General features: G+C 35.1%; 1 protein-coding gene across 4 annotated transcripts in view; it reads left to right on the top strand.

Moving 5' to 3' along the window:
- The window catches only part of vti1a (vesicle transport through interaction with t-SNAREs 1A), a 134,234-nt gene that overhangs the window by 9,408 nt on the left and 111,258 nt on the right, over positions 1-13,568 (top strand). For all 4 annotated transcript variants that reach the window (XM_082151311.1, XM_082151309.1, XM_082151312.1 and 1 more), the window contains exons 2-3: positions 344-402; positions 958-1,068. In XM_082151311.1, the coding sequence (XP_082007437.1) occupies positions 344-402; positions 958-1,068 (170 nt within the window). The remainder of the gene's footprint in view (positions 1-343; positions 403-957; positions 1,069-13,568) is intronic.

The raw sequence follows: 13,568 nt of genomic DNA, 5'->3' as shown, positions 1-13,568 counted from the left end.
TTGGCCTGGCTCGTACCAGTGGATAAAAACCAATACAACCTCATTGTAGTCATTCTGAGTGGGTGGCAGAATGGCAGAGTTTGGCGGAGCTGACATCTCTCTCCTCTTTTGAGTTGCCAAGAGGCGTCTCTGCGCTCCTTCACAAACTAACAAAGGCGTTTACACATGGAAAAATAAGACACATCAAATATGGATCTTTGTGCGTGGAGAATGTGTAAATATATCTTCAAATGCAGGCTTGTTTTTATTTGCTCCCTTGTTGTTGCGGGGGAGTCGGGCTGTTGTCATGAAGCACAGCTCCTCCATCCACTGATCAATATGTTTTCCTCTTTTTCTCTTTCAGAGGAGAAGACACAGCTGGTTCTAAATGTCGACAAACAGCTTGAAGAAGTCAGAGAGTTGGTGGGTCTTTGATCAGTAATTTTCACTCACTCGTTTTCTAAATAATGAATTTGGAAAAATTTCCCCCCTGCATAAACAACACCTGCAATGTCGCCGGTGACATGAGACACTCTTCATCTGGCTGAAGGCTGCTCGATGCTAACGGTGTGATCACATCCACATAATGCTCTTTTAAGTGACACCGCGCGACACATTTCACGCCATTATTGGGGGAAGGCGCCGTGGCAGGTGCCGAAAGAAGGGATGTGTGTCGCATGTAAATTGTCCCATCATGTCATGTTGATTGGACAGTGTAAATCAGCGGGGCCCTTTTGTGCACGCCGGTTTGCTCACATGTGACACGGACACATGTCGTAGTTGTCAGAGCTCAACCGCGCCAGAGGTTTTAATGAAGCGGCACCTCCTAACATGACTTGATTTGCCGGGTGCCTGAATCGATGCCTCTGCACTACCTCTGGTTGACAGTAAACTAGCGAGACAGTTTAATTGTTTTAGTATCGAAATTACATGTGAAATGGTTTGCTTGTTTACACTGAATTTAATTGGTGTTTCTAGCTCGAGCAGATGGACCTTGAGGTTCGAGAGATCCCGATTCAGAGCCGAGGCATGTACAACAGCCGTCTGAAGAGCTACAAGCAAGAGATGGAGAAACTTGAGAAAGATTTTGTGAGTATTAAAAACATCTTTAAACAAAAAACAAAAAACGTCATGCTTTTTGCGTGAATACTTTCAATGGCCGTGTTCTTCTTCACATAAGCACACAAACGTACACGTGGTATGAAGCTTAGTCCTTCAACTTTAAAACCACTGAAGGTTATTGGCATTTCCACTGTGGTTAATTCAAAGTGTATTTTTTTGCAACTACCACTTGAGCCAAGGAGAGCAGAGCTGTATTTTTCTCCAGATGTCCTTGTTTAGTTATTCATAACTCTACCTGACCATGAAGAATCTTCCCCACACACATCAAACCTTAGTGAGGTGCTTTTACTCTGAAGCCAAATTTTTCCTTTGTTTGTTTTACATCACAATGCTTGTCTTTCTTACCCCCATACAATGAATATAGCCTTGCTGCTGACATGGCGTTAAAAAATAAACAAACAAATAAATAAATACCCCTATACTATGATAGTCTTATTCAAAAACACTTCTTTTTGGTTTCTCTGAGGTGGTCACATTTACTTCATACTGTTAGGAGAGGATATACTGAACACACTAAACAAACATTGATCCTTTAATGTTTGTAATATGAGGTGCCTGCCGCCTTTGCCTTTTTCTCTTGCAAGAGTTATTATCCCCTACATTCCCTGTTTCTGGTAAATCTTTTTGCGTTTCACTGATAATATAAATACATATTTAGGTTACATTTTATTTTAAGGTGATGTTGTTACAGTGTAATTACACAAATAAGTACTGTGCAATATTAATTAGCTACATGCACTTGCTATAGGGTTAAGATTAGGATTTGGATGAGGCTTAGTTACTTTTAATTGTGCATGTAACTATGTCACCTTAACATAAAATATGACCTATATTTACGTGATATATATATATACACTGCCGTTAAAAATGTTGGGATCAGTAAGATTTTTAATGTTTTTAAAAGAAGTATTTTATTCTCACCAAGGCTGCATTTATTTGATAAAAAAAAATAAATAAATAAAAAACACAGTAATATTTGTAAATTTTATGACAATTTAAAATAACTGTTTTCTATTTGAATATATTTTAAAATACAATTTATTCCTGTGAGGCAAAGCTGAATTTTTAGCATCATTACTCCAGTCTTCAGTGTCATATGATCCTTCAGAAATCATTCTAATATGCTGATTTGATGCTGTAAAACATTCATTATTATTATCAATGTTGAAAACAGTTGTGTACAAATTTTAATTTTTTTGGATTCTTTGATGAATACAAAGTTCTATTTCATTGTTTTGAAATATTCTTTTTTGTAACATTATAAATGTCTTTACTGTTACTTTTGATCAATTTAATGCATCCTTGCTGAATAAAAGTATTGATTTCTTTTATCCCCCCCCCCCCCCACAAAAAATAAATTCTTACTGACCTCAAACTTTTTGTGTAGTGCATAATGTTACAAAAGCTTTCTATTTCAGATAAATGCTTTTTTTAATTTATTTTTTACTTTCTATTCATCAAAGAATCCTGAAATAAAATTGTATAACTGTTTTCAACATTGATAATAATAATAATAAAAGTTTCTTGAGCAGCAAATCAGCATATTAGAATGCTTTCTGAAGGGCCGTGACACTGAAGACTGGAGTAATGATGCTGAAAATTCAGCTTTGCATCACAGGAATACATTACATTTTAAAATATATTAAAAATAGAAAACAGTTATTTTTAATTGTTATATATATATACTTGTATATTTATTTAAATATTTATAAAATAAATATTTTATATTATAAATATATATTATTTTCATGTGAAAGGATAACAATGATTGTGCTAACATTTTAATAGAGACTATATGTGACCCTGGATCACAAAACCAGTCATAAGTAGCACGGGTATATTTGTGGCAATAGCCAAAATCATTTTATGCCAAATATACCCGGGTATTAAGTAAAGACCATGTTCCATGAAGATATTTTGTAAATTTCGTACCACAAATATATAAAACATTTATTTTTGTGAGTGAATGCAGCACAATCGCGAACATAAATGGACAACTTTAAAGGCCATTTTCTCAATGTTTAGATTAGTTTGCTGCCTCAATTCCAGATTTTCAAATAGTTGTCTCCTATCCTAACAAACCATACATCAATGGAAGGCTTATTTATTCAGCTTTCAGATGATTTTTTTTACCTATGTGACTGGTTTTGTGGTCCACAGAGACACACACACACACACACACACACACACACACACACACACACACACACACACACACACACACACACACACACACACACACACACACACACACACACACACACACACACACACACACACACATTATTCGTCTCTTACTAGCACAATCATTGTTATCCTTCCACATGAAGATAATAGGCTATATATATATATATATATATTTTTTTTTTTATATAAATATTTAAGTAAATATACTATATATACAGGGGTCTATATATATATATGTTTTTTTAAATATCACAATGGTATTAAACTGTCTTATGGCATTTCAGTACCCCTAGCCTTGTTCTCTTTGCAATCCACTCCATTCGCTTATGCCACCATATGAAGTCTCAGCACGCAGCGAATTCACTTCATCATTTCTTTCAAACTCAGCACCTGCACCTAACTCAAGGTGCTCTTGATATCAATTACCAGATGGCTACGGCATCCACAACGATTCCAGAAAGGCTGACATAAATGAGGAGAGTTTTGAAAAGGATCTTTTGCCAGTGATCTGATGTTGTGCCGCTGTGCTGATAGCTCAGATCACAGTGGAGATCTCTCGTCTCCGAGGGGCCTCACGTTCCTCACCGTGGGCATTTAATTGGCCGATGATTAATCTTTAGCTTCTCCCTCTTGACTGTTGCCGTGCTTAATTATCATGCAATTAACACCCGCTGTGAAAGGGTTTAGTGCACCGTTCATGGTTGCATTCCTTTGCCTTTCACCTCATTTTTTTTTTTTATAGATATATTTATATGCTAACTAATCGTGGATATGCAAGATGTTGGTTGCTGTTAACATTTTAAGCCGTCGTTTGTGTTTTATGCTTTCCAAACTCAGTAATTTGGAAACTAAAAGATCAAATATTTTACTTTTTGTAGATAATTTAAGAAATTAAAATTCATTGGGCTCAATAGTAATTGTAATGAAATGGAGAATGTTATATTAATGAGAACAGTAAGTAATGTATGTCCTAAACTTCTGGTTTAGTCTATTTATATATGAATGAGATAATTGTCCTGATTGAAAGCCATTTTCTCCTTGGTTCTTTGAGTTTATGTGCATTTGAAGAACAGATCCCCCTGAAGCTGCCGGTGATAGCAAACCCCAGAAACTTGTCCTAAAGCTGGGAGATTCAGCTGGCTCCTCAGAAGTGCCAAATGCTTTAGCGTGGATGGCTTATCCTCTCTGCCACGCAACGTGAGCACACACGCACACTTCTAAGAGGTGTCAGGGAGAGGGCCATCGCTGCTCTCTCTAAAAAAGCAGAGGCTTTGTTGTGCTTCCACGGGAAATCAAGGCCTTGTCTTGCCCTTCCCCTCTTCTGGCCTCCCTGGAGCTTCTCTCTCTTTACCCCCGCTCGCACTCACCCGTTCACCCCGCGGTTTGAAGTCTTCGCTCCATCCCACTCGCCAGACTAAGCCTCCTGTTCGGCGGCAGACGGGGACCGGCCGACCTCTTAACCCTGCCATTTTTTTAAGAGAAAGTAGGCAGATATCAGAAGGACATCCCGAAGGTATGCTCGCTTCATGATGGCTTCATTTTGATAATGGGGGCGCAGGGTCTTAAAGCCGAGAACCCCCGCAGAGGCCTTATATTAGCAAAAAGGCAAAAGTGCTAAATGCTCACAAAACAATAAGTTAAAGCTTATTTGTGTGAGGCCGAAAGTCAGTCAGGGGCCGTGAAAGCCAAAAGTAAATGTCAGTGCCTCTTAGCGATGCTTTTGTTTGGTCAAAAAGTAATGGAGGTGTAATTAATAAAGGATCTCTTCAAAGCAAGTGGAAAATGTTGATTTCTATTCCTTGATATATCAGTCTGCTCTCTTTTACTTATATAAGGCCTTACGGGTTCCACATTTATTTTTTGTTGTTTTATTTGTATCAAACAATAAGTATTGAATATTTTACTTAAAAAAAGTAATAATTGATTTCTTATCTCTACATTGATTCCCTCCACTTTTATTCAACACTGTGTATATATTGAAAATATTGAATAAAGGAATTATGGGTGATGGGCTTACATAACATTCTTGTTTATACAAAGCTAGATGTATTTTAATATAGAAAAATGTGTTGTCTCATTGATCAATAAAGAGATGATAAACTAGCTAAACTGCATTATCAGGCTCAATTCCTGGTTCTGGCTCATTTCCTTCTATGAAAGATAGATGGCGACATTGTTCAAGGTATCAGGAAGAGATCGTTGCTCATCACCGCTTTTAGGCAATTGCTAATCAAAGCCGTTTTCCTAGATATAGGTAGACCATCGGTTTCTTTTTGACTTCTTTCCTTTGAGGAACTCTGAGATTAAACACAGTGAATATCCTGGGTGATGGGGGGTACTTGTTTGCTCATTTAAAGGGCAAGATGGGGTCTTGCTTGAGTACGGGTCTCTCCCACCTTTCTACACCTTTCACAAGACTCCAGCTCAAGCGTTCTGCTTTGCTCTCAGCACTATAGTGTTTTAATCTTTATGAACTGTGCTCTTTTAATGAACTGACTTCTGAGACTAATAGTTTTTTTTTTAGCAGCTGGCATCACATTTGCATAATAATTTATGAATGTGCTGTTATCTTAGATATTTTATTAAAAAAAAATGTATGACAAATGATGATTATTATTCCTTTTAGCTATTTAGATATTTTTTTTATGTTTGAGTTTAATAGTAATAAGGTTGTGCCTACATTTTTATATCATAACATTTTGTTAGGCTTTACTTCATACAATGCTTTTTGCATTTGTATTTTCTAGATATAGAGAAATAGAGTCTAAAACCATTATGATTTTTATGGACAATGGTTGTTAAACCCATGATTTATTATGGATGAGTCGATGTAAATGGTATGTTTTTTTTTTTTTATAATTTTTGGAATGAATTAGTAATGACATAATTATGAGATGTTTGATTATCATGATTTGGCCCTGAATCAGTTCAGATGGTTTATCAGAGAAGATTATTTTATAGATGTATTGTGAAGAAAGTAAAGATGATCTTAAAGAAATAAAATGAATATTAAGGTTAATGATGAAATAGTGAATTGTATTGAACATCTTTTAGTGAAATTGAAGCTCTGTCCTCAGACAGACATTTCATATATTTAATAATTCTGCATAATTGTATCTATTTAATAATTTTTCTCTTTTATGGCTGACCATAAAAGTATTTTGTAAGGTTTAGGGATTTATACTATGACCAATAACTCAAAAACATGAACATTACCGTGAGTTTAATCACGTTTATTGAAGGCATCATTAAGCTTAATCAGTCTGATAAGTTTACATGTGAAATTGTACAATGTGATCTAGTTTTCCAAGGCTAAATTTGCCCTAGTTGTTAAAAATGTCAGATTGTGGGCAGCTTTGTTATTTGTTTATTTTTTAAATTGTCTCACAAGGGTAAATGGATGTCTTTGAATGATTTGTGACATTTAGCAAAAAGTCTTTTTAGCGATTTGTCAACTGGCAATTTTAAATGACAAAATGACTGGTCAAGGTTCAGGTCACAGATTCTGCAAAACTTTGTTGGAGTTTGTTAAATCCCTTCAGGGGTTTGTCGGATAAGTAAACTGAAAACAGGTTTGTCAATCATCTTGATGAAATCCACTGACTTCAAAAAAACTTCGCTGCACTTCCCCAAGTTAACTTTTAATCGTCAAGCTCTTCTCATCTGTAGACTTGTTGCAGCCTTTAGTGCGCTGTATCAAGTTTTACACACACATGCTTTCCAAATAAGCCTTTTGAATCTCTCTGAATCAAAACAGAAAACTTGTTTCTTAGAGTTCTTGTCAAACCAACCAAGTCATCAATTACAGCAGCTTCCACAAAAGAGAAGCATGACAGACATACTTGACCCGGATGTTCGACACTTTTAATCGCCTTAAATTAGAGCTGAATATGCACTCTGAAAAACTCTTGATTGTTGTCTGATTGTTTCACGGCACTAAGAAGGTAATGCAGATTAGAACAGTTGTGTCATTTGAGTATAGCCAGCCTGATTACAAACCTTCTGTGTTTATTATGGAAATCTCACGGATTGATGGGATTCTTTTTCTGAGATGGTACCGATTTAAGAAGGGACTAAATCAATCTTTTGAACGTGTCTTTTATTATGGAGTTGTTTTACGCGGGGCGTCTTGCGGATTGGTTGGTACTCTGAGATGGGATTGTGTGGCTTTGCAGAGATCAGCGCTGTGGCGCGTGCTCTAATCGCAGTGATGGGACGGTGATGAGGTGAAGGACTGTGTCACTCGAGGGAGAAAATCAAGCCTCCATGGCTGGGAATGAAGAGCCCATGTTCTTAATAAGAAGTGGAGGTTTTCTCTCGAGCTAGAAAACTAGATCTGGCCGAGTGTATATGAAAGCCTAATTTTACAGCATAATATTTGGACATTTTTAGATGATTTATGAATTAATATTCTTTTAATTATAGAAAAATACGAAAACTATTTAGGTCCATGACTGCATTCAGGATAACATAAAAATAGTATTACAATTTAATTGTATGTAAGAGTAACTTTTATTTCTAAAAAACTATTTCGTTTTTTTAATACTTTTATTTTTTTTTGTGGTAATTGCAGCATTTTGTGGATAAAATTTAGCTACAAATCTTCATACGAGTATGAATATTTGTGTAATGTGTTGATGATTTTGCTATGTTTTTGGTTGTGTATTGTTTATTTGAACTGAGTTAATGATTATCCTATTTGTCTTCATAGTTAGCCGTGACACAGCTCAGGTAGTTTTTCAATTCAAGACAAACTACTCCATGTGTCTGTGTGTCTGTATGAGAGTGGCTGGAAAATCAGACACAGCAGAGCTGTCTCCTCTCTCGGCCCGTTCCTATCGCTCCTGTAAAGTGAAAGTGACATGTGACACCCCCAGAAAATGATGAACTGACATGAGGGACGAAAAGGGGTGACAACATTTTTTTGATTTGCCAGGCCAGCTTAAGTATGAAAAATCATGAAGTATTTATGAAATGTATTATGAATCATTGCCTTGGTCCCCCCCTCCCCCTTTTAAACGCACACACCAAAGAGAGAGAGAGAGAGAAAACTTTGACATCTCAGACTCCATAGACATCAATTCGTCCTCCCTTTTAATGGAGTGATATATTTACAGTGCATATATGAAATCTGTAAATTATTGCTAGGCTTTTCTCCGTAATGAGGATGAGAGAGTCCTTTTTTTTTTTTTTTTTTTTTTTTTTTTTAGGGAGCATTTTGGCTGGAATTATAGTAGTTGAAAATTATGGTGAAAGCCTGTGGTAGAAATTAGCTTTTTGTAATTGATTAAAATGAGACAAATCTGAAATATAACGTCACATCCATCACACTTTTTAAAACATAGAGCTTAAAGAGAGAGTAGGTCTAGGTAGCGAACCATTTTTAAGTCTTTGCTTTTTCCTTGCATTTAAATGTTTGATTAAATAATTTTAGATTTTTGTCCAAGCTTATATTTTTGATATTCGCATTTGAAATGAATTTCTTCCTACATAATGCAGGGTAAACTTGTTCTGCTCTACGATTTATTTTTATTTCTTAAAGTTATTTGTAGAAATAATTTATTTATTTTATTGTACTTTTATTTTAAATTATTGTTTAAATCGTATTTTATTATAATATTATTCAGTGTTATTTTGTTAAGTTTTAAAGCATATTTATTTGAAATGCATTAAGCAATTATATCAGCTAGATATATTTTTACTATTTAATTTAATTCAATCTATTATATAATTGTAATATCATTACTTTGTTAAATTAGTCAGTCATATAATTATATTTAAATATATTTATCAATTACCACACACACACAATAAAAATAATGTGTAACTGAGTTTAGAGATCATCTCTTTTCCCGACAGAGATATATATACAGAAAGGATTAGCGGAGGCCACGGGATAAATATCTTGTCTTGAACTTCCGTCTTGAGCTCTATTGTAATGAATGGTTGCAGTTGATTTCACAGGACTGCACTTCATTATGACTGTGGATGAGGCCTTTGTTTAAATCTCCATTTGAATTTGGTGCACATAGGGCAGTGACAAATATACATTCATGTATAGAATTAATGATGTGGTTAAGCTGCTGTGTGTTTGGGTATTTTTATGCTAATGATTTGAGCATTCATCCCAGACAATAGTCGCGTTGCGAGGAGAAGAGGGAGAGACCGAGCGAGGCGTTATTCACCGTGTAGCCATTCATTCCCGTGTGTATTCGCACACAATAATAGCATATAAGCTCAGCTTTTTTCTTTATGACTGGTTGCATCGGAGTGTTCTTAGAAGAAACACTCAGAACAGACATCAGATGCTAAATATGGCATGAACTTGGGTCAGAATATATAAAGAAAAAAACACATATCACTTTTTTTTTCCAGAAGGAGAGAGTTAGATGGAGTGAGAAAGATGGATCGGGGGAGGTGAAGAAAGACAAGAAAAAAAATAGTTATTTTCTGTGCAGGGTTCAGTGAACCATATGTAGGTAGCCACAGGCTAATGGGCGATTGGTCCCCGGCTCGCCAGGTATCCTGTGCCTCAGAAATCCCTCCTCCATTTCCTCTAATCTCACCTTTTCTCTGGTGCTGACCCAGGGAGGCCCGTTTCATTCCCCACTGCACGCCAGAGGAGAGTGCTGTGATGGGAGCCGGCCCGGCCCTGCCAGCTCTGGCAGTCTCCCTCCCCACCGGCTCTTCTCTATTGATTTCTCCACTCTTGCCTAGCCGGGGTCTGCTCTGCTAGTGCCCGCACCGGCCCTGCTCCCAACCCAGCATTAATGTGAGAAAAAGCTCGGCTGCCAGAGAAACGGGCTTTGATTTTTCATTAGAACTGCTTCCATATTTTAATATTGGGTTTAATCGGCGCTTATGCCTTAAAGAAATAACCATTCGCAGCGACTCCCCGGCCTTCAAGAAGTATATGCCGTTTCTTCAATCAAAGCAGCTTGAATTTGCTCTTTTGTTGAGAGTTCACTTGCAATCGTTTTTTCCCTCGCTCTCTGTATGTGGGCAGAGTCGTTAGGTTTATTGACTGCACTTGGTGTTTCGAACATGACATTGACAGAAATATCCAAGGCTGTATTGGATACAGCATATTTATATTATGTAGAAACTTTTTCATGCCATTTTTTGGCATCATTTTTTTTTATTTAAAATTGTATTTTATTATATCGGCCTCTCTTTTTTCCCTTATGTTTATATATATATATATATATATATATATATATATATATATATATATGAGATTTTCCCTCACAAATTAGTTTTTTTTTTTTATAATTTTTTTTTATTTGTCATTTTATATATATATTTTTTAAAAGTACACTAATTTGTAATATAATATTTTACAAATATTAAACATCTAAATTTATAATATATAATAATAATAATAATTTATAATAACAATAATGTTAATATTTAAAATAAGTTATTATTTACTTAATTATACATTTAATTAATTTTGATTATAAAATGAATAGTTAATGTAATATTTACAAAATATACAAAATACAAAATATTTACAATTACAATCACATGAATATGCTATTGTGACATACGTAGTGAAATGTTGCTCTGTGCTTACATTTTATAAAAAAGAAAATAACTAGACTTAAATAATATTTATAATTAATAATATCTATAATTACAATATTATCAATTATAATTAAGTCTAATTATTTTCTTTTTTATAAAATGTAAGCACAGAGCACCATTTCACTTTGTGTTAGTATATCAAAATAGCATATTCATGTGATGATTGTAATTGTAAATATTTTGTTAAAAATATTACATTATAAATCTAAATATTAATTTTATTATAAATAATAAATAATAATTATAAATATTATTTAAAAGTCAGATTTTCTTTTTCTTTTTTTTACTTTTAAGTACAAACAGCAATATTTCCCTCTACATTAGTATATCACAATACCATATTCATGTGATTGTTATCTCCGTGGCCTCCATTTGTTCCTGAATTTTCCTTCATGGTTTGTTTGTTTTTATTTCATACACAGTGCTCAGTGAATTAAAGGCACACACCAGTAACCTGTGTGCTAATGAGAGACACCATGCTGATATCAGTCCATGTGTTGTGCACAGCTCCTGCGATTTTTACCACAAGCGACTAACGTAAATGTCACACTGACGCACGCAAAACCAAACGCATCTGTCCATCTATCAGCCGTACGACCGATTTGATGTTACCAAAGGCTAAAAAATGTATCACAGAGGCATAAAGACCCTCCTGCGACCGTCATTACTTTGTGCCTTTATCTGATATCGTATCAAGTGCACAAAAAAAGTGCTCTCTTAATTGCACAACCTCCTACAATTTCTAGATGTTAAAAGAGAACAGCAAAGATTATGTGTGTGTGGATGGATGTGTAGCTTCCTGTGCATGTGTGAATAGTATTCTTTCTGCTTGCGGATGGTGTTAGACCCCTGCTAGGATGAGATGCATTATTTAAGACTGTTGTGATACTGGAGCCTGCTTGAAAAGGTCTTTGCTTTCTTCAACCAATACAGCACTTTACACTAGACCAGATGCACTCATAAAAACACATGACGCTTTGACCGCTGTTGCAGAACACAGCTTAACCACACAAAACACACATGATGCATGCACACAATGCCTTAATAACAATCATATTAAATATTGCTATGTATTAAATGCCATTCATTGTTAGTCATAGTCTTTTTCTTATCTGCTTTATAGATGTGATATTTTTTTTACACAAATCATCAGTATGAGGTGAATATTTTTCTTCTTTCTTACCCCCCCCACACACACACTTCAATCATCAATTCCCCTTAAACATTTTCAGCAGATTATTAGCTCCAGAAAGAAAAAGGTTAAATGGCAATTTGAGGCAGCCACATTGTGTTTGACTAAAGTCCCATTAATTCGAAATCATAACTGGCCAGACATTTTCCCACTGGTGAGAAATACTTAATGAAACACACTTTATAAATTAAATATCATTAATTACTCTTCACGGTTTGCCACCAGCCGTGTGGTTTCCGAGTGGAAAAGTGGAGGAAAAAGCTTTGGCAGTGTCACTTCAGGGCCTCTCATTAAACTCTGCCCCTGGGTATTTTTATGCCTTTTAATGCCTATCTAATGAACTGTTTACTTTTGCTGCAGTTCAGGTTCCATTATTATTTGCGTCCTTGTGTTGCCGTTTGCTGTCAGTGAGCAGTGTGGTGAAAAAAAGAATGCAATATTAATGATGAACAATAAGAGATAGCGGTTGATTTATAATAAGATATTTTAGGGTAATTATTTCTAACATTTTAAAATATTTTTCATTCTCTTTACTTTTTCCTGACCTTAACATTAATCATAATGTTACTACAAAAACCAGTTTTATGGATGGTTCAAATAAGATGTTTTCTATTTATATAAAATAAATTTATGTGACATCTGCTGTAGTTTTGTTCATATTATTCTCATTTCACAGACACTATATGATAATTTGCATGGCTGATATAAATATTTAGTATGCATGATGCATATGCAATTATATTTTTTTGCATTGTGCATCATGTCAACAGTCTTATAACACACATTTTTGACAGGACACTAAAACCCTCGTCTCTGGTTTGATGAGACATGTCTGTTCTAAAAGGCAGTCAGACCACTTTGCATAAAGTTAAGACGGATCTTTGTACCTTTTCCCTATGCTTCTGGGAATAGAAGCAAATTCTCACCCAAGATTAAAACAAGTGACAAGAGAAAGACCTTTCAAACAGATTTAAAAAAGATTTTGCCTTTTTTTTTCAGTAGCAATAAGCCATCTTCATTCTTACGATTACAAAGCCTTCTCTCTGGGTTTTTATGTTTTAGTGCAGGTTTTGTATTTGAGTGCTCTAGCTGAACTATGTATGAACATTAAAATCCATTGATTATTTCTTCTTTTTTATTTTTTTAAAAGCAAGAACTTAATTTTCTGTAACTTTCATTCACATCATTCTAATCCATTTTAGGTCATCATGGGTCATGATTAAATATGCAATACCCCAATGATCTAAATAAATAGCTCCACTTTATTAATGCATGGCATATAGGAGATGAGTATGTAGGAGATAAGTGGGAAAATAAATAATTCTAATAACCTATAACTCTGCTCAGATCCAATGCAAAGTACCAATCAAAGTATTTCCTAGGGTTAAGCAGTCAATATTGCCCAGCTGCTGTGCTTTAGCAGCAGATGAAGGGAGAATAATCAGTGTGAGGCTTGTTTTACTGCAGGGGGAGTTGCAAAATGGTGTAAACGGGCTGGGAG

Source organism: Leuciscus leuciscus (assembly GCF_965113295.1).
Source record: "Leuciscus leuciscus genome assembly, chromosome: 21".
NCBI classification, from domain to species: Eukaryota; Metazoa; Chordata; class Actinopteri; order Cypriniformes; family Leuciscidae; genus Leuciscus; species Leuciscus leuciscus.
The sequence above is the reverse complement of the archived record's forward strand: the minus strand, read 5'-3'. Positions and strand labels throughout refer to the sequence as shown.